The sequence below is a fragment of the Corvus cornix genome, chromosome 11, assembly GCF_000738735.6.
Source record: "Corvus cornix cornix isolate S_Up_H32 chromosome 11, ASM73873v5, whole genome shotgun sequence".
Taxonomy (NCBI): Eukaryota; Metazoa; Chordata; class Aves; order Passeriformes; family Corvidae; genus Corvus; species Corvus cornix.
The window spans coordinates 3,058,021-3,079,704 of NC_046341.1; the positions used below are offsets into that span (position 1 = coordinate 3,058,021).

Sequence of the window (21,684 nt, forward strand, 5' to 3'; positions counted from 1 at the left end):
CCAGCACAGGGAGGACCTGGAGCTGCTGGAGAGAGCCCAGAGGAGGCACCAGGATGAGCAGAGGGATGGAGCAGCTCTGCTGGGATGAAAGGCTGGGAGAGCTGGGATTGTTTAGCCTGGAAAAGAGAAACTTCAAGGTGACCTAATTGTGGCCTTGCAGCGCCTGAAGGGAGCCCACAGGAAAGATGGAATGCGACTGTTTATACGACCACGTAGTGACAGGACCAGAGGGAATGACCTCAAACTGACAGAGCAGGTTTGGATTAGCTGTTAGGAGGAAATTCACCCCTGTGAGGGTGGGGAGGCCCTGGCACAGGCTGCCCAGCTAAGCTGTGGCGGCCCCATCCCCGGCACTGTCCCGGGCCAGGTCGGACGGTGCTCGGCGCACCCTGGGCCAGTGCGCGGTGTCTCTGCCCGAGGCAGGAGGTGGAACGGGACGATCCCGGCGGTTCCTTCCCGCCCGGGCCGCTCCAGGTCGGGCACTGCGGGTGTGCCCGGGCGCGGCCCGCCCCTGCCTCAGGGCCGCCCCGCCCCGCCCCGCCCCGCCCCGCCCCGCCCTCCCGCCGCGCCTGCGCGGGGCGGTGCGCGCGTCCCTTCCGCCTCCCGCGGAAGCGCCGCCCCCGCGGCTTCCGGGATCTGCGGGTCCGAGGGAGCCTCGGGACCCCCGGGCGCGGTGGCGGGCGGCGCGGAGCTCCAGCGGCCGGGGCCCGGCCCCAGCGCCCCTCCGCGCCGAGGGCAGCGCGGCCGCCGCCGCCGCTGCTGCTGCTGCTGCTGCTGCTGCTGCTGAGGTAAATCCGCTCGCGGTCCCTCCCCGCACTGGTGTCCCCTCGCCCCGGCGGGTCCCCGCGGGAAGGAGCGCGGTGGCCCCGGGAAGAGCGAGCGGGGATGAGCCGCCTCAGGCCGGGCTGAGGGCTGGGCTGCTGTTTGGGCTCCGTTAATGGGGTGTTTCTGCGTCTCCTGTGGCTTTCCGCGTTATTTACACCAAAAAAAAAAAAAAAAAAAAAAAAGAAGTCGTCCATCAGCAGCTCTGGGAAGAAGCCTGGATGTGTCCCTGAGCACCAGCGCGGGTGCTGGAGAGTCCGAGCTGCCGCCGTGGGAAGCTGGAAGGGCAGGGAGCAGCTCCCATTTGACTCCCACCTTTCCAGCCGTGCCCTGGCGCTTGCTCCAGGGAGTTTCCCTGATTTATGTGGTTCTAGTTTTCCTTACTTCCAGGAGGGAAGAGCAGCGCTTGCAGGAAGTGGGAATGCAAATAGCTCTGAAATGAGAGGGTGGGTTCGTACAGCACAGCGTGAGTGTGATCTGTGCCATTAAAAAGGGATTGGGAAATCACTGGCTACTTTTTATACTGAATATCCACTCGTATGATGGTATCAGGATGCAGAATTACAGTGATGTAACTGTTTGCTTTGCTGGAGACATAATTAGGTTGAAGTCGCCGTGACTGTTCACATTAACAGACTTAAATTAGTTCTTTTGAAGTGAATGCTCTCTGACTTTGAAAATTTACAGATAAAGAGGAGCCGTACTGGTTCATTAGGAGATAAACTGATGTGAAATTTTAGCGGTTTGAGATTAGAGTTAAATAGCTGAGAGCTCTTTGTGGCTGAAAGGAATTGGTAATACTTTTATCTCTCTAAAGCTTCTTGGTTTTCCTTTAGCATAGTATATATTGTATCATACAGATCTGCTGTATTTCTTTTTTATGCCTTTTATGAGGACAGAGAACTTTTAAGGAAAGTGAATTGATAGAATTTTGCAGCGGTTGAAAGGCTGAACATGAAGAACATTGAGGAAATATGAGGGTTTATGTGTCTGATATGAGGAGCAATTGAAACAAAGGCTTGAATGTTCCTCTAATGAGTACTGAAAGTTGCTAGTGAGAAAGTTTGACCAATAGCATTATTTTTAGAATCTGGAAGGAAGAATCACATGGATATGGATGTGGATATAATAGCTGACATAAAAATGTGCTTGCTGGCTTGATATCACAGTGCAATCACTGTATGTGATACCTGAGCTCTCTTCAACTGAGTGTGAGGATGGAGAGTGCACTGATGAATGCAAAAATTAGAAATAAAAAAATTACTCTCTTAAGTAGGATGTGATTCATTCAATTGCTCTCTGCAAAGAGGTAAAACTTTCAGCTTTCACATACCAATGTTGATATTGGTGTAAGCCTGCAGGCTTCTGGAGTCTAATCTGAATTCAAGCCTGTGGCCCTGTTCCAGAAGAGGCAGAAATCAAAGCCCAGCCATAGATTATGTTCGTGTCCTTCTCAAGTGAAGGTTGTTTAGTCCAGGAGTGTTTTGTCCTTGCTGCTGTACCTCAGTGACCTCTTGATGTACCAGATAATGTGTTTGGTTCTTTGCTGGGCAGAAAAGTCTTGTGTAATATATTTTCTTTGGCTTTCATATCTCTGGGTGAAAGACGTGTTATTGAAAAGCTATCCTGCTGAACGTCTCAGGTGTTATTATGTGCTTATGGAAGAGTGACTTGATATCACAAATCTGTTCTGTGTCTGATAGCAAATCTTCGTAATACTTTGTATAAATATGTGTTCTGAATACATGCATAGGGGTGTTTTCTTTCATTTTTAATAACTTCTTTTACCGTGAATCCTCATTTCCGGGTTTTGAGGATGTTTGTAAAGATACTACTGGCATAAGTCCTAGAAATGGTCTGGGTGGGAAGGGACCTTAAAGATCATCTTGTTCCCCACTCCCTGTGGGAGCATCTTCAATTAGATGGGATTGCTCAGGGCTCTGTCCAACCTGGCCTTGAACAATTCCAGGGATGGGGCAGCCACAGCTTCTTTGGGCAGCCAGGGCCTCCCCACCCTCACAGGGAAGAATTCATTTTGTATATCTAAACTAAACTTCTTCTCTTTCAGTTTGAAAGAATACATAAGTAATTAGGTGCTCAACTTCCCAATAAGAGCTTCATACTTATGCTGAAGTACTTCTAATATACCCTTAGTCTGAGATGATTTAGAAGCAGCACATCCCCTTTTCAAACCTGGAAAGGAGTAATTCCAGTGTTCCTGATGGTCTGGCTTCAGGAGAATTGTTACAGTAGCTTGAAACTTGACTGTATTAAATATGTACTTAGTGAATATTTTTGTCAATGTGTTGCACACAGTCTCATATTAATTCTGTGTTCCCACTGTGACCTGTTCATGTGTGCCTGCAGTAGAGCAGAGATGGACCAGCACAAGGAAAGGGCTGCAAGGTATAAATAGGAAGTTCAAGAGATAAATACTTAATATATTTTCATTAGAGCAAAAACAACAAGGATTTGAAAAGATGGTGAGCTGTGCCGCTGAGGATGGATTTGGGGATATATTGATGATAAATAACACTTCAGGGTTGTATCATGGATCTCCATCACAAGCTGTTTCAGCTGCTCTTCTCCAGAGTTGTGTGCTGTGTTAAGGACATCCCAGATTCCTGAACTGCAGTGAGGGTGGCTGCTAGACCAGAATTGAATTGAATTGAATTGAAAACAAGCCACAGCTGACTTTTTAAATGCCTTTGCAGTATGGCTTGCCTGGATCTGTAATAAAAGTAGGTGATTCTTCTAAATTAGCCATGACTCTGTGCAGACATTATCTGATGGATATTTATCTGTCAGCAGTGAACAGTCCAAATTGCCCACGGAGTTGGATGCAGGAGGAGGTTGCCTGCTTGGTTTACTTAAAACTCAGAAGTTCCTGGAGTTAATATTTATACTGTAACCTCTTAGGGAGATTACAGAGCTGTGATTTTGATTTGCCAATGCTCTGCTTCCAGGTAGGATTTAAATCCATCGTGTGTAAGTGCTGCAGGATTATTATTCTGATGTGCAATATGTGTTGGTGTCCCTACAACTATTGAGAGCAATCAGAAATATTGAAATAAAGGCATTTTCTTTATTATGTTACTACTGAAATGGAAGGAAACTTAGGAACTGTCCATTGTGTAGCTTGAAGGAAAAGGCAGCCAAAAAAATTAATGCTTTGACAGCTGATGGATTTTTAGCCTGTATATAAATTCTTGTTTAAAAAAATTGCAGAGAAATAAGCTTTTCTTTTTTCCTCTGTCAATGCTTTTCCATTCTGCCTCAAAAAATAGCAGGGAAAAGGGCTGTTCTTAACCCTGAAGTGCCTGTTTTTTTTAATTTAATTACCAGTTCAGGGGTCTTATGATACAATTAGTTACGTTGTGTCATTTATCTTCCTAATACCCTGTGGTAATCTTCCACTGAAACCAGTCATTTTACAGGACTCTCTTTCTGGTGATCATGAGTTTATAATGTAACTTCTTCAAAAATTGTTTGGGGTTTTTTTTATTCCAATGGTATTTCTGCATTTTAGGCCTGAGTTTCAGTACCAGTGAGGTGCCGGTCAGGTGACACATTCCCAACCTGAGAATTTCAAGTAACACCTAAGAGTGGAACTGGATTGGGTCAGGTTTAATATAACCACGTGTGCAAACAGATGATGTTGTGCATGAAGCATTGAATAATGTAGTGTTATCTTCTGGTGCAAGATAATGACTTGGGAAAGGTCAAATTAAAAACTGTTGCTTGGTGTATTAGAGGTTGGAGTGTAATGCTTTGTCCTTTTGTACTCTTACGTATGCAACAAAGAGTAAATTTGGTTAGGAGAGGCATTGAAGCAAATAAATGAAGAGTAGAGGGAAGCTGTGAGCATCTCAGTGGGGATGCTGAGCTCTTCATAAAGGGAGAGCTTTCAAACATTGATCCTCTTCCCTTGGAGGGACCGAGGTGGGAGCAGCTGGAGGGGAGAAGGACAAGGGAAATCACATGAGAATGCCTAAATCCATTATTCTTGCAAAGCTGATCTGAGGGGACACTTGCACATAAACCAGTAACTGCTGAGGCTGTGATAAACACAGATTTTGCACAGGATTGCAGTTGGGATTAGGGCCTGACTGAACAAATCACATCCCTGTCTTGTCAATAAACTCTCCGTGAGCAATTGCAGCTGATTACTCTGACTCGAATATTTCACCTGCTGAGGCTGAGTGTGTCGTGTTCCATTGCCTGTCATCCTCAGCTCCAAACGGGTGGGTGACACTGCACATTAATGTGAGACACTCAACCTGTCTGCTCGTGTGTCTCTGCTCAGCTGCCACCAAATGCCACATCAGTGACAACTTAATGGTTGTGGATTTCACAATATTGTGAAGTTTAAGAAAAGCCTGAAAGGTTATTTGTAAAGCAAACCACAAAGCAATCACAGCTTCCTGCAGTGATACACAAGATAAGGGGGGATGGTTTTAGACTCAAAGAGGGTCAGTTGGGATTTGGTATCAGAAGTTTTTTACAATGGGGATGCACAGGTTGCCCAGAGATGCTGTGAATGCCTCATCCCTGGAAATGTCCAAGCTCAGATTGGATGGGGTCTTGGAACAACCTGGGATAGTGGGAGGTGTCTGTGCCCATGGCAGGAGGTTGGACTGGGGGACATTTAAAGGTCCCTTCCAACAACCCAATCTATTCAATAATTCTGGTATGTGCATAATAAACATTTGCAGTACCATTTAGTCTTGCAGTAGAATGTTTGTGTTTGTTTGAATAAGAGACTTCTCCTTTTCAATTCCCCTTGAACTGGGAAAATTTGAAAATGTATACTGAAGCAGTCTATCAGTAATGTTCTATTTGGAGTATCTATTTCTAACAAGCTGCTTTCAGAAGCTTTCCTTTTCAAGAAAGTGACTTTGTATTTGCTGTAGCTCTTAAATGTCAGAATCCTTATGTTACTCTCAAACTCTATTAATTTAACCTTGCAAATGAGAGTGATTTCCACATCACAAAATTTACTTCAAATAAATAGAAAATAGAACAAATGAAGAAAAAACCCCTAGGTACTTCTTTAGGCAGCTTTAATCAGACAGCAATTCAAGCCCACACCTCTTCTGTTCTCTTCCCCAAATAGAAATGTAATGTGAGGTTTTGTGCTGCAATCCTGCTCCAAGTGCCATGTGGTGATTTCCAAAAGTTAACAGCTAAAAATGCCAAGTTTTCAAGTACCTGGTTTTCTAAATAAAATACAAATTTTTTCATTGTAGCTACATGCAGCGTTTCAAAGTGCTACCATTGATGTTTATTATTTGTATTTAACAGTATTTTCGTGATGCAGCTTTGCTAATCAGTTTGTTGGTGATGTCTTTTCAGATTACATCAGACGTGATTATGTGAATAGCCTGGGATAGCCCAAAGGCAGGACAGGATGTCAGAATAACGTACAAAACATTTTTGAGGTATTTGTTTTGTTTTGAGTTTCTTTTATTGTGCTAAATTTTTTTGGTTGTCTTTAAGACATTTAAGCAAAATGAATGCAGTAATTCTGTGCAATTCCATACTTAAAACATTCCTTGAAAGTTTTATAAGCCCTTTTCTGATGGACTAATAACTGATTTGCATGGTTATCTTCATGTTCCAGCTGCTAATTATGGAGTTTATGAAACTTGAATTTTCTTGACCACAAGGGCTGGTGATGTCCCAAAATGCTATTGGACTTAATTGGCAAAGATTGTAGTTTTAACTATGAACATTTAGAAAGATTAGGATAATTTAAAGTGGTTGAGAAGAGGGCCTTATCTAGGTTAAGTTTGAATTACTTTTAAGGGAGGTGAAGTTCATTCTTTCCTACAGTGATTTTCTAGTGTGTGACAACTTCATCCTTGGCTTAGCAGCTGCATTCTGATGAGAGAAAGGACTTTAGTCCAAAAAAACCCCAATGTGTGGACAGAAAACACAATTTAACTCCTAGGAATTGTAATAGATCCAAGCAGCAGAGCTGAATTTCAGTTTGTTCTGTTCCACAAGCAGAGAATGTGTCCTTCAGACACCTCACTGTGTCCTGGGAGCTTCCCAGCTATTTTTGCAGTTGCTCTCGCATCTCTCTGCTGCATCTGCCTATATTTATTTTCATTTCTGGTTTCTTGGATTGCTCCTGCCTGGTTCTGACATCAAGGCTCAAGCATCAGAAGGATTTCCTGGGCAAAATGTGTTTATCTGCTTCCTGATATAGAGTTTCTAAAGGGTTTAGACAAACACAGCTTCATCAAAACCCATCTCAGTGCCACTCTCTTCACCTGGTAATGGTCACTTGGCCCATTCTGGAGGGACAAAGTGATCCCATATTCAAGGTCTTGGGATGGAAATTGCAGTGCCATAATCCCTACAGCCGTATATAGGCTGCCATTAATAAGGGGGGGAAAAGGGAGGCCTCTGTGTGCCTGTCATAAATCAATAGAAAAGCTTTCAAGTTTCTCTCAGACATGGCCCTTAATAGCATGAATCGATATGATTTTTAGAACCTGGTATAGTTTTAAAGCAGCAGGATATTCTTCAGGCCTAATGTTTAGGCTTTAATTTGTCTCCTATTTGTTGATAGCACTTCAGTTCTGCCATTCCATATCTTTCCTTGGGAGAGATGTCTGGAAAATAATTCAGTTTTCATGAGAACGGTTAAGGCTTCAAGTCTGGTTTTTGCTCCACGTTGGAAGGACAACAAAGCCCTAAAAGAGTTTTCATGAAATTAAATTAATTAATGTGTTCTTTGAAAATCCGATTCATGTAATCTGTTGCCATGTTAATTTAACCACAACCATTTGTTTCCCTTAAGTTTGGGCTGATCTGAGACCATTTCATAAGTTATCCAATATATCTTTGTAACAGGCTTGTGGTTTTTCCAAAACAGTTGCATTTTTGTCAACATATTTAGTTGCTTTCTGACTTGCTTGTTTGTTGTGAGCAATGTATTAGAACAGCTTTTTTCCCATCCTGGTTTTCCTTTCTGCTCTTCCCTCACTTACTAGAGCAGAATGAGAAGTCAACAGTCTGGTGCCATAATTTGCTGTTTTCAGAGAGACATGAGCTGCAATTTAATGAAGACTTTGCCATTTTAGTTTGAGATAAAAGAGAGAAGTTGTGTTTTTAACAGAAGAGGAGTGGTTTATGGGCACAGCGTGATGGAAATGAAACCAGTCTAAAATCTGTCAGGCATTGAAGTTGCATGTTTGTGGTGGGTTAACCCTGGCTGGACACCCACCAAAGCTGGTCTGTGACTCCCCTCAGCTGGAAAGGAGAGAGAAAATAGAAAAAAAGGCGTGTGGGTTGAGCTAAGGGCAGGAGAGATCACTCAGAAATTACCATCACAGGCTTGGCCTGGGGAAATCAGCCTAATTTATTACCAATGACATTAGAGTAGAAGAATAAGAATGAAAAACTAAGTCTTAAAAAAAAACCTTAAAACACGTCCCCCCTTCTCTCATATTCATTTTTGTGTAGCCACAGAATTGTTCAGGTGTCGATCAAAATGAATCTCAGTTCTGTTTTGAAGTCAGACATGCTTTACCTCCCAGAAACAAAAACCCAGAGCCACCGGCACTGAGTTTCCTCATAATTAGTTAATAATAATGATGATGAGGATGATGATGATGGTGTCTTTGTCCCTGCAGGGCGAGGCCAGCAAACCATGCAGTCATCAGGGCACCGTTTCCGCGATGTCGAGCACCACCCGCTCCTGGCTGACAATGACAGCTACGACTCCTCCTCCTCCTCGGAGGCCGACATGGCCGAGAGGGTCTGGTTCATCCGGGATGGCTGTGGCATGGTCTGTGCCATCATGACCTGGCTCCTGGTAGTCTATGCAGACTTCGTAGTGACTTTTGTCATGTTGCTGCCTTCCAAAGACTTTTGGTACTCTGTGATCAATGGGGTTCTCTTTAACTGCTTGGCAGTGCTGGCTCTGTCGTCGCACCTGAGGACTATGCTGACTGATCCAGTAAGTATCCAAGAGTTCCTTGGCATTGGATTGTTCCCTCCATCTGCAGAGAAGTTTGTAGAAGTGATACCAGTCTTCTCCTGCTGGAAAAAGTAGTGTTAGAGTCAAAATCCTCATGTTAGATTAAAAACCCTCAAGGTTTTGATGATCCCTGTACTTACCGTCAGGATGGTACCTGTACTTCTTTTGTTGTTCCATTAATGAAATCATAAAGGAACAGTCAATATAAAATTTTTATAAGAGTGTTAGACTCAAGAAAAACCAGTAAAATATTACCCCAGGTCCTGAGGACGCTAGTAAAGTTTAGTCTTCTCTGTCCTCATTTTTCCTCCTTTTTTTCCATCAGGTTTATTTTCACAGTTTGTACCTTCATCCTGTTGTATCTCTTGAAATGTTTCTTCCAATTGTGGCACATGGAAGAACTTCTAGAGGTGGATGTGCTGCAAAACCTCAGGCACACTTTGGCATAATGGAAAAATCACTATCCCACATGATTCCTGCATTTTTGTGTTTAGGTTTTTGGAGTCAGAGAGAAGGGAGATTTAAGCTGAACAAACATTGAAGCAGTACAGGTGTAAGAGATCTTGAAAGTGCTCATTTCTTAGGACTTTTACTCTTCAAGAGATGAAATCGTTTATTTTATATTAAAATCTATTACTATTTTTAGGGAATAAATCTGGGAAAAGGGGGGTGAGGGGGAAAACATCTATTTTCTCCAGATTTTGAGACAGTAGCAGTGTATAGAGAAGTTATGGGAGCATTCAAAACCCCAGCAGGGTGTTGTAGTTAATGATTTTCTAGGTCTTTGGTTTGCTTCTGCCCACACCCAGTGATGAAATATTACAACTTCTACAAACTGTGACAGCTAAGAGAGTTAATGGTTTAAGGATTTATTGCTTAAACATATGAGCTGGTAAACCTGGGTGTCTTTCTAGACCTGTGTTGTTCTTTATGGGTAAAACATGATCTAAACTGGGATGAGTCACTGCTTTTTTCCTCTCTTCCTTTCCTGCTGACTCCCAGAATGGAAGACGCAACTGTGTGATAGAAACTTAAGATTAAAGGAAGAAAGGAATGAACTGCCTCGAAACATATGTGAATTAAATTTACTCTTGTAACTATAAAAATAGATTTTTGGTGGCTGGCTGTGACCGTGAAAGGTGTTTTTGAAGTAGAGCATATTTTTGTCAGCAAAATGCTTAAAAGCATGGCCTGAGGTTCTCATCCTTGTGACAGGTGAATAGGGGAATGTGAGATGTTTACACCAAATTATTAACTCGAGTAAGAACATTCAGATTGCAAAATACACTTGAGGAGTAAAACATGAGTGTTTAAGGAAGTCTCTCTGAACCCCTGTGAGTACCAGTTCAAATTTGAAGCACCACTCAGCCAAAGAGCTTAGCTGGGACAGGACCTGGGCTGTCTCTTGGGCAACACAAACACAAATCTATTGTTCCAGGCCATAATAACAAAAACTCCCTGCCTAAGCAGAGGAGTGTTTGGCAGTGGAATCTGAATTCCTGCTGGCTTCTTAATTCTGTCTCAGAACTTCTTAAGGTGTCTGTGTCAAGTGCTGAAGTTGCCTTTTTTTTTTGAACGAGTTTTTTTTGGAATGAGAATTAATTGTAGAATGTTGCAGTTGGTTTAGGCTGACCTGGAGAAAGCTCTCCCTGTGTGAAGGAAGTGCTGACCTGGAGCAGTTGGTACAGAAAGGCCCTTGCACTTGGGTGTCACATCCCAGTTTATTTCACAATCACTTCCTCTCACAGATAAGACTTTACCTCCATAAATGAGCAGGGTGACAGTGGTGTGTCCATTATTTTCTGCTTACTGATCCAAATTTAGATCCTGAACTCAGGAGGCTGATCTGCTCTGTGATAATCAGATCAGAGAACTAATCACTGAAAATTAATTTCTTTTCCCAATCAATTATTTTTCTTTTGAATCAGTTCCTTCAACTATTTGCCATGAAGCTGCCCAATAAAGAAGAATGAAGAAGCCAGTGCTGGTTCATGCTAACAGTGTCCAAGCCAAATATTTAAGGAAAAAAGGATGACAGTTCCCAAAAACTCAGGGCAGGTGGTTAAACCCTGGCTTCAGAGAGCGGAAATAACATCTTTCAAGTAGTTGCTGATTTAACTTTTGTGGATGGCTTGGCCCAATAATCAAATGCTGCAACAAATATTTGGGTTAACTTCTCAGCAAATGCTGAGCAGTGCTTGTATCTGCAGGGTAAGATGTGTCTCCCTCTTCATTTCTGTGGGCTGGTGACAGGATATTCTATGAGAATTAAGCTAATACTTGGCCAGAGATGAGTCTTGCTGAAATAAAGCTGAATTTGAGGTCAAGCAGAGGTAATTTATTCATTTGGAATTGATTCTGGCTTACAGCAGACTGGCTTTGAATAAATGAACTTATTTCAGCAGTTATCCGGAGGTTACTGGTATGAAGTCTATGAAATGTATTTTTAAATGCTCTCATGCCATTTAACAAGCTTTCTCTCCTCTAATTGAAATGATTTCAGGGGGCTGTGCCCAAAGGAAATGCCACTAAAGAATACATGGATAATTTGCAACTGAAACCAGGAGAAGTGATCTACAAATGTCCCAAGTGCTGTAGTATCAAACCCGAGCGTGCACACCACTGCAGGTATGCCAGACTTCCTTAAAGAGTTCTGCATTTGGAGGCATGGAATAACATTCCTGATATTTATCTGTTCATTTTTATCCCCCACAAATTTCTTTTGATGTCTGCTAAACTTTCAAATTTCTACATTGCAGAGTATTTTATAAGTGTAATATACTGTGGCCAAAAATGACTGTGGGTGAGGGGAGAGAAGTAAGAGACTCAAAGATTTTATAAAAATAACTGTTCTCTGGTGTCTTAAATAATTTTGATCTGTGAATATTCTTTCCAATGCATCACTGCAGTTATTGTGCTGTGATGTGGGTAATGCAGGGCAAAGAGAAGGATCTCAGAAATTTCTGAGAGGAGCTGATGAAAGAAATGACTCCTGCAGTCTTAAATTAACAAAATTCAGAGTAGTTTTAAATGATTACTTTGTGTCATCTCTTCTTTGCAGTGCATTTGAAGTTTTATGTGAACTAGCAGATTATTTTCCCAAAGTTGCATGAATAATTGTTAAATGCACTTCTGCTTATTGAAAATCCATTTGAATAAGGACAGAAGTGATGATCATTTGAACTAAACATGCTATGGAAGAGATAGTAAATGTATATTTTTAATTCTCAATCTTTGGAGTTTTCAGGCACTGTGGAAATGCTGTTGTAGTGTTTATTGTGTGCCAGTTGAAAATAGCTGTGCCTGCATAATCAGGGCTTACATAAAGATGCAAATGCTTCTGGTGGCTCTCTAGGTGTGGGGAGTGATGTGTGGTGAATTGTGAGGAGTATTAAACTGAAATCCTTGAGTTAGTGCCTGTCAAAAGAACAGAGCAGAGTCTTGTCAGGACTCTGAGATGATTCTGTAGCTTTGTGGGTTCTAAATTAAAAGCCTCGTGTGTGTCACTGCTCAGTGCAAATGCTACGGCTCAGAAGCTGCTCCCATTATAAATACTCAGCCTTGGCACCGAACTCTTGTTCTTCTCTCAGCTGTGAGTGGGTTTTTGTATCTGGAGTGTGAAGGGAGAAGTTCCATGGATGAATAGGCGACTATGGAACAATCTCCAGCTAGTTTGTGTGTGGATTTTGCTGGGGTGCAGATCCCAGGGCTGCCTTCCTGTGCAGGGAGTGTGGTGCTGATGCTTTATCAGCTCGGGAGTGTTCATGAGGATGGCTGGGGGTGGAGACAGCACTGCTGCTCCTGTGGCAGCATGGAAGGTGGAAATAAATCCCTGGGGATCCAGAAGAGCTGTGCAGTGTTCACATGGCCTGGCTCTGTGTCCATGGGCTGCACAAAGGGACACCTGGGAGCCCCTGCTGAGTTTGGGTGGGATCTCACTGATTTTCTCATCCCACATTTAGGTTGATTCCTACAGAGACCTTGCAGGTATCTTTGGACAGCATTTGCCACATCTTTGGTCCTGATAGGGTTTGCTAATTTGGAAGGAGCCCTCAACATCATATGTTGAACTCTCCATATGACAGAAAAAGAGCTGGAGTATCAGAGAGCCTGGAGCTCAAATACCTTCTTTATAGCAAGAATTTGAGCAACAGTTATTGTTGAAGCAGAGCAAGAATAGATAATGCCTGTGATAAAGGAGATATCTGATATTTTCAAAGGGTTTGTTTTCCCCAAGCACCTGTTTAGGGATCCAGCTCTGTGTGTCTTATGAGTTGTTTTAATCCTTGGTTAAATATTCTGTTTGATGTTCTACCTAAGGGCAAAGGAGGCATTTTGGGGCTTGCTCAGTGCATCTCTGGCTCCACAGAACCTCTGAAAGAGAAAGCCAGAGCCTGATAGTGTTGTGGTATCCTTTTGTGAGGCTGCTGTCATGTTTTTCTCAGCAGCTGGATTTCTGGTTTTATTGTCTTTGTTTCTGTTAATCTGAATCTTTGCCTTCGATTTATCGCTGCAGGAGTTTGCCCAGTAGAAAAAGGGTTTGTTTGATTATGCTGCCAATTTTTTATTGGTTTGCAAACCCATTCCAAGCACATTAAAAGGATGGTCTAGTCCCAAGTATTCAAAGTGGCAATTTGCTGATAGAAGAGACTTGAAAATGAAAATTGAAGTTGGTTCCTGTTGGGAAATACTTCACTCAAAGCCACAGTGCATGTTTTGAGTAGTACATTATTAACAGAAGAGACTCTTAGGATGTAGTTACGAAAATTGTTGTGCAACACTGCAACAGAAGTTCTTTTAAGGAAGAAAAATAGTTTCAAAACACATATTAGTGATGGGGAAAAGAGCAAGAACCTTTTATTTACAGCTAAGCATGTCTGAAATACATTAAACCGATGTTTTACTGAGCAGTTAACATTTTCAGCATGGGGAAGAGCCCTATCCTGAGTGAATGGGTTTTCATTTTCACTGAAGGAGCACAGCTGTCATCATTTCTGCCTGTTCTGAGTGCCTCTGTTTGTGTGTGGGGAGCTGTTACTCTGAATTAAGTCACTGAGATGTTTCCATTAGGCTCCCTGGGAATATCTGTTATCCACACCCATTTCTCTTGAGTCTTTATCTGTGTCTTTCTGGATGTTATCTTTGGCATTCAGAGCTGTAATTGCACCTCCCTAAGTTCATGGAGCAGCAATTTCAGGCTGGAGGAGAGACCTTCCTCCACCCACAGGTGCTTGTTCTCTTTGCTTCTCTTTTGTGTAGGGTGAATGACCCAGGGTGCAGCTGAGGGAGGGATTTCCCCAAACTCCTGCTGCATAAAGAGGAATAAAATACAAGGGATGGGGTAGGAAGAAGGCAGAACCACTGCTTTAAGCATTGCTGTGAGATTTTTGGTGGGAGATCAGGAATGAAGGCAGGGTTCCAGATATCTGAGCTCTGTGTGGGCTTGTGAGAAATTCTGAATGAGCAGAAGCAAGTCCTGCCCACCTCACATCCTCCAGCATTCAGCTCAGTTGAGCCTGGATGGGATTTTACTCAGCACTTTGCATTAATATTGCTTTTGGAGTGCTGGCATGGATTCTGTGACACATCAAGAGCCTTGCGTGGTTGTGGTACTCAGGGAAATGAGAGGCTGAACTTGCAGCAAGGAAAGTCTTTTGAGAAGCCTCCTGAATGCCTCCTCTTGAGTGATACCTGGTTTTCCTGCACCAGAGAATGGTTGTGGTGTTTATCTGGTATTGGGATTTTCGCCTGTATTTAAAAAGTCATTTGTAGCAGAGGATGAATCCTCTTTAATGTCCATAAAACAGGAGGCAAGGGGAACATAGGGGCTGGGTTTTGATAGCTCAGGGCAGAGGCAGCTTCATTTGGGATTCTTCCACATCACCTGCACAGTAGTATATTCTGCCTCTTGCTGAATTACCTTAGAATCATACAAATGTGATGACTTAAAAATTATTTTCTGCCTCAGAGCATTGATTTCCCCCCACACCTCCCTCTTTTGTCACTCCAGTGACAGTCACCCAGCTTTGCTTTGTGGTTTGTCACTGCAGTACTTGTAGATACCACACATAAATCAGCCTGTGTTAAAAACAAAGGGGTTTGAATAAGAGTGCCTGCCTTTTTTAGGCTTATTTGGCTTGGTAACTGCTGAAGTGAAAAATCTTTAATGTTCTGGGTATTCCACAGGAAAATCTGGAGCACTGAGTGTGTGGCTGTGTTAAGTACAAAGCTGGGAAAATGGAACATCAGCATTGCTTAAGCTATTGATTTATGAAGAACTACAACAGATGTTGAACTGTTTTGTTTTTCGTGTATAACTCTTCATATTTGGCTGCAGAATTGAGCCCTCTGCTGCTGTATGGCAAATGTAAAATGGAGTTACTGACTTCTGTTGACATAGCCTTGACTCAAAACTGGGCAGGAACCCAGTGAACCAGCAGAGAACAGGAGTGTTGAAGGAGTCTTGAACAAGTAGCCTCTCCATAAGTGCTGGTTATAGTTTCAGTCTTTGTGTTTTCTGTTGAGGAAGCGAGGTCTGACACTGTATAAGCTGTGCTTTACTTCAGATTCTGATTGCGTACGTTTAGAATTTTATGGCCGGTTGAGACCTCAAGAGTGACAGTTTCTCTCTTGAAAATGTGAATTTCTTGGGTTTTTTCTTATCCACAAGCAAAATTTACAACTTGAAAGCTTGTAAACGTGAAATATTTACTTTAGAAGCTAAGAAAGCTTCTCCAGAAGGGAAAAGGTTTCAGTAATACTGAATCTAGAGAGAACTGAAGCTTTGCTCAGCTCTGAACAAAGAACTTCACAAGTATCTGAAGTTCTGGATTTGCTTGATTGTGTGTTTGGCTATGCAGTGATGGTGTTTTATTGTGAGGAATATTTTATGTACACAGTTTTGGAGGTAACAGAAGCTGAGTTGTGAGAGGGAACAAACAGTTTCTATAAAGAAATGCAAATTCTGTCTGCAGTTTGTCAAGAAATATTTCAGCACATCATCCTATGGCTGCTGGCTGCCCTTGTTTCTACATCTAAAATACAATTTCTCAACAGAAGCCTCTTGTCCTTTCTTCCAGTATTTGCAAGCGATGCATCCGAAAGATGGATCACCACTGCCCGTGGGTGAATAATTGTGTGGGGGAGAAAAATCAGAGATTCTTTGTTCTGTTTACGGTAAGTGAACATCACCAGCAGCTTGATTTTAGTCTGAACCTACCTTGATTATAACAATTTTGGTTGTGTTTAGTGAATAATGGCTTTAGGACACGATCGTGTTGTTTTGGTTGGGTGGGTTTGCAAGATATTTCTACCCATATTCATTTTAATCCTGTGCAATGCTGTTGTTCCAAACTTTCTTTATTCTGCTGTGTTTTGTGTAGTGACAGTGAGTGAAATGATGCTGTCTCTTGTTTGCAGATGTACATAGCCCTAATTTCAGCTCATGCTCTCGTACTCTGTGGGTTTCAGTTCTTCTCCTGTGTCCGAGGGCAATGGACTGGTGAGCAAATAAACTCTTAGTTTTCATTATCATCATCTAGCAGATATTAGGGAAAAGTCATAGCATTCCACCTCTTTTAGTCCCATCTTTTTAAAGTGATGTCCTTAAAACATTTCAGATCTGTTTATCCAACGCTCTCCTTTTTCTTTCTTTGGTTTTTTTCCCCCCCTTTTCCATCAGTCATTCTCTGTGAGAGCTGTGGCTGTCAGGGGCATTCTCACTCCCTTTACACACAGTAGTAATTTACTACCTCTGTAGTAGGAAGGAAACTGAGCTGGTCCTCAACCACCTCAGCACTACATCACCTAAATTAGGGCTTTGTGTGTCCCACCTCAGTTCTGGGAATGACATCTGAAATTTAAATGAATTTCTCCCTCGTTCCATTACTGGAGCCAACTGCGGAGCTCCTGCAGAAAAGAAATTTCCTAAACTGTCCCAGTTTTTTTATTTAGACTTCTGGCTTGCATTTCTTAATGTGCTGGTGTGCCAGAGCTCATTCTGGTCTTGTGCTTTTAGCAGAATATTGTTGATATTCATTTGGTATATGAAGCAACAGGAAATTCCATGTGATTTTCATTTTTTTCTGAATATTTCATTAAATGGATGGAATCTTAGAACTTTTTTTTACTTGAAACATTCACCTTCCTGTACACTATCCCATGCCTTCCCTGTTTAAATAGAATTGAGTTAATCAGGTGATCAGAGGCTCTCCAGAGATGTAACTGTAAATGTGAGGCAGAACCTGATTACTTTGTGTGGAGAATTAAAAGAAGAATAATAAAGCAATCACAGCCAAGTAGAACATCTGTATTAGCCAGCAAGTCAGGGCTGACAGTGGGGATGGTTTTTACAGCATCTGTCGTGCAGGAAGCTCTAAGCTGCTCTCACATGTGCAGTTCTGAGTTCTTCAGTCACCTCATGTGCAAACATTTATTTGATATCCCTGAAATCCCAAGGCAGGATTGCAGAAATAGTTACCACGTGCTTTATAGGAAGCCAGAAGTGTTACTTCCATAAAAGTCTTTATTTTCTTGGTCAGCAGATAAAGCTGCTGCAAAAACAGAAGTTTGTTTTAATTGTGAAATATTATTTCAAGTGCCAGACATGTAGAACATGCTCTATAATTTGCTGTTGGGGTTTTTTTGTAACCACCTATCTCATTTTCACAGAGTGCAGTGACTTCTCCCCACCTGTAACTGTGATCCTGATGATCTTCTTGTGCCTTGAAGGTTTTCTGTTTCTCACTTTCACTGCAGTCATGTTTGGCACCCAAATCCACTCAATATGCAATGATGAAACGGTAAAAACCTCGACTTTTTTGTATTCTATAAGATCTGTTTTGGGAAGATGTGATTAGATGTGGTTTTATTTGCGTGAGGAGAGGCTCTTATTTTGGAGAAAGCTGCAAAACTTCAATAGTTCCTCATTTTTATTTTTGACAGCTGGGAAGATTGGAATAGTTTATTGGGGGCTGCTTTCTAACAGAGCTTATTGCACTATTTGCTTTTCTGACATTTTGTAGTTTGGTTTTAAATGACAAAGAATGCAAAGCTTCTGACTTGAGTTTTGACTTTCCCTTCTCTGCTGGCACAAATTCCTGATGGGTGCCATGGGAAGTGTTTGCTTTTCTCAGGTTTACACTGAAAATCACTGTTGTTCACTTCACTTTGATACATTTTATCAGAGGATAAAACATAGTTTGGGCCTTTAGCTCCCTTGCCCTTAGATCTGCTGTATTACATCTTGAGAGAATAATTGACTGGAAACATAAGGAAATTGAATCCTGTGACTGTTCAATATTTTCTCATGTTTAAAAGTGTGTTTCTGTACTGAGGAGAAGTGCAAAACAATTGGTAAATATTGAGCCTTCATTAGTGGGAAGCACAGAAAATGACCATCAAAATAATGCATTTGGGAGAGCAATCTTGGCTCCAGTAATTGTGGAGCAGGAGCCTGATTGTCTGCTTTCATTAACTGAGTAAACAACTTGCAGGGTAGGACTATTGCATGTGGATCCATCAGCTTTTCTGGGATTTTTGTCTTTTTTCATGGGGGGGAAAGAGGTTGAGGTAGATCAGCCTTCTTATACGCATTTTATATCCTAAATTCCTGCCCTGTGTCCAAGGGGCTAAAACAGTGTCTACTTTCTTCCTTAATAATTAAATAGCAGTAAGAAACTAATCAGCTGAGGAGCAATGCAATAAAAATGCAAACCCAGTTTTTACAGCCACCATTAGATTAAACTAAACTTTGGACTTAGCAGTGCACCCCTGCCTGTGCTTATTTACAGGAGATTGAAAGACTGAAGAGTGAAAAGCCAACGTGGGAGCGCAGACTCCGCTGGGAAGGGATGAAATCTGTTTTTGGGGGCCAGCCCTCACTCCTGTGGATCAACCCTTTCGCAGGATTTCGGATCAGGCGACTTCTACTGCGAGGAAAGAAAGGAGGACCTGAATTTTCTGTTTGAGTCTAAATATGCTGGAACTTGCAAGAATCCTATAAAATATTTATTTTGGGGCCAGAGAAGGCTGTCTACATATAATCTGTGACCAGGTGAAACTGATATCAGACATTTGCTTGTAGCAAGCAGAGTTTTCTACGTTTATTGTCACAGACATCTCATTAATTCTGAGACAGGAACTGGATCTGCCATGATCTTCACAGCAGGATACCAGAGGAAAAGCACGTGGTCACACTAAAGAAGCCAAATGTTGTCATGCTACTGTAATTTATTTTCTGAGATGACTTCCCCGTTTTTTGTTAAATCCTTTTTATTTGATAAATGTCTGGGGAATTACCAGTGTGTTTTTATACCAAGTGTAAGTCCTTGGGTGCAGTTGTCAATCATTAGGAGGAGCATTCTGGTGAAAGTTGATCTCCAGGGAGACACAGCCTTCTCAATGCAGATTTCAGGGAATAGTGCTTAGTTCAGTTCTCCTTTCTCTTTCAGCTCATCCTGCTAAACAGAGCTGTACCTCTGCGTCCCACACATTCCTCACCTGCAGGTGATGCCAAGGGCTGGTGCCCAGCACAGAGGCACTGTCACAGCCCTGCCCAGCATCTTCCCAGGCTCCCTAAAGCATGGCCTGTGTTTGGCAGTGTCCATCCCATCTGGAATTTAGGGAAAGGCTACATTTTTGCTCGACAACACTTGTAACCTGTCTGGGGGCCAAATCCTGCCCTGGGAGGTGCATCTCCAATTCCTCATGCATTGTTTCCCGAGGAACTCAAGTGTGGACTGTGCAGGGATGAGTGGGACCAGTGTCCTGCTGTGTGGGGTGACAATGAGTGGACAAATTGGGGGTCATTCACTGCAAACACTTCGTCCTTGTAGGGTCTTGCTCTGCCCCTTTTTTACTGTACAGACTTTTCATAGAAGGAAAGCTGTTAATGATCCCTTGAACAAAGACATCAGAGAAAGAGGCAACTTCCCTCCTTTCTCAAGTACAACACATCTTAAATGTAGAAATATCTGCAATAGAACGAGTTATTTTGAGTTTAACCATTTCCAACCAAAACTACTTTGAAGAAATGAGAGCAATATAGATCTAGAACTGCTTTATGTGGGCCTGACAAACAGCAGTAGTGCTAAAAAATGTTCATAAATCTGCAAGTAATGAAATACAAGCTGCAAGTAATAAAAATCCAGCTAAAAGTTGATTCTTTAAAAATTACATTTAGACTATTTTTTGTATTATTGTTAACCTATAAATTACTGACAATATAAAGGATAAAGCAGGAGCCTTGATGCATAGCTTGAAATCGTGCCTAGAAAGTTAATAGCTCCCTGTTTTGGGACTTGCCTTAAAATTGTCCTGTTCTTGCTTTTGCTCAGCCAGTGGCACTGGTGACCTGTCCCACCTCGAGCAGTTCAGAGCCCTGCATTCCAACCTTTGTGCCCTGCAGGAGCTGTTTCCTTTGTCAGTGCCCTGCTTCTCCATCTCTTTGTGGCATCCTGGTTCCAGCTCCATCAGCTTCTGTTCCATGGGGTGCCTGAAGGTACTGAGGGATCCATTTCTTGTCTGTGGCCCTGTGAACAAAACTGTGCAATACTTTGGGATATTTTCACTTCTCTTGGGGAGGGTGGTGGTGGTGGTGTGGAATGCTGGAGGCTTCCTAGTTGGAAATCCACTGGAATTGCAGTCCAATGAACAAAACTGAGGGGAAAGCTGGAAGTTCCACAGAATTCTGTGCATATTCAGTTGCACACCTTAAAGATTGGGGGGGGGGGAAAAAAGTGTCTGGCTTTGTCCTGAGGCTCTTACTGTGTATATTGTTCAATGAGAAAATCAGAAAACATCACTCCAGGTGATTGAACCCTGTGACTTGGCAAATGTGTGCGTGTGAAATCCGGTTTACTCGGCTTTTCAAATCCTTATGTTGTAATTTTTTTTATTATGTAAAAAAAGAATAAACTAATGAATTGAAGTCTTAGTTGATTAACTTCTCTACATGTCACTTTTTTTTCCCCACGTATATTTAGATTGAAGCAGCTTCAGGAAAATGGTCTTGAATCCTTCCGTTTGTAATTAATTTGTATTTATATTAATTAACAGGTGATACTGCTCCAAATTAAAGAGGCTCCTCTGCTTATTAAGAATTTTAAGCTACACTCTTTATCTCTTCTTGGGAATTCCCTTTTCTTCCTCCTCTGGTGTAGCTGCTTATTTTGGTATAGAACCATGGAATGATTTACATTGGAAGGGACCTTAAAGCTCATTGTGTTCCAGCCCTGTTGCTCTGAGGTGGGTGGGAAAACACTTGCAATTTGAAAACTTACCTCAGCATTCCAGCCTTTGCACTTCCAAGGAATTCGGGATAAATACAGCTTTGGACTCCCCAGTTTCTCTCTGCAAATGTTGGGTTTTTCCTCTGTTTCTGCAGCTTCAGGAACAAAGACAGTTCTGCAGCCTGGAGAGCAGCAGGTTGGGAGTGTCCACCCAAACAAGGGGGAGGAGGAACAAATGGCAGTAAAGGATGGAGAGACTCAAAGCTGTTCATTTCCTATACTTGGAGATATTTCTAAATACTTGGAGATACATCACACTTTTCTACTCTGCTGTTTCCATGGAGAAAAGAGCTCCAAATCCATGAACACAGACTTGGTGCCAGTGCTGCTGATACTTTTGAGCAGGTTAATGATTTGGTTGTGTTTGTGTGCCACAGCAGCCGGGCAGGGCTGTGTTTATGTGTATTTTAGGGAAGAGTTTGTTTCGTCTCCAAAGGGAACAGAGGCCCCTGCAGATGGTTCCTGCCAATTTATCTCCTTTTTATTTTCTTGTTTAATTTCTGGTAGTAGTGTCAATATTGTTCCAGGAATCCTTTCTGAAGTCTTTGACTTAGCAAGAACTCATTTATGGATTTTTTT

The 21,684-nt window shown here is 42.2% G+C and overlaps 1 protein-coding gene across 1 annotated transcript; it reads left to right on the plus strand.

The window, feature by feature from the left end:
- The first annotated feature begins 700 nt into the window (after nucleotides 1-700).
- ZDHHC7 (zinc finger DHHC-type palmitoyltransferase 7) lies at nucleotides 701-20,759 on the plus strand. The gene is made up of 8 exons (XM_039558246.1): nucleotides 701-788; nucleotides 6,178-6,263; nucleotides 8,469-8,794; nucleotides 11,319-11,443; nucleotides 15,895-15,991; nucleotides 16,235-16,316; nucleotides 17,486-17,616; nucleotides 18,607-20,759. Exons 3-8 carry the CDS (start codon nucleotides 8,486-8,488, stop codon nucleotides 18,781-18,783), a joined length of 921 nt encoding a protein of 306 aa, XP_039414180.1. The 5' UTR covers nucleotides 701-788; nucleotides 6,178-6,263; nucleotides 8,469-8,485; the 3' UTR covers nucleotides 18,784-20,759.
- Nucleotides 20,760-21,684: the final 925 nt, after the last annotated feature.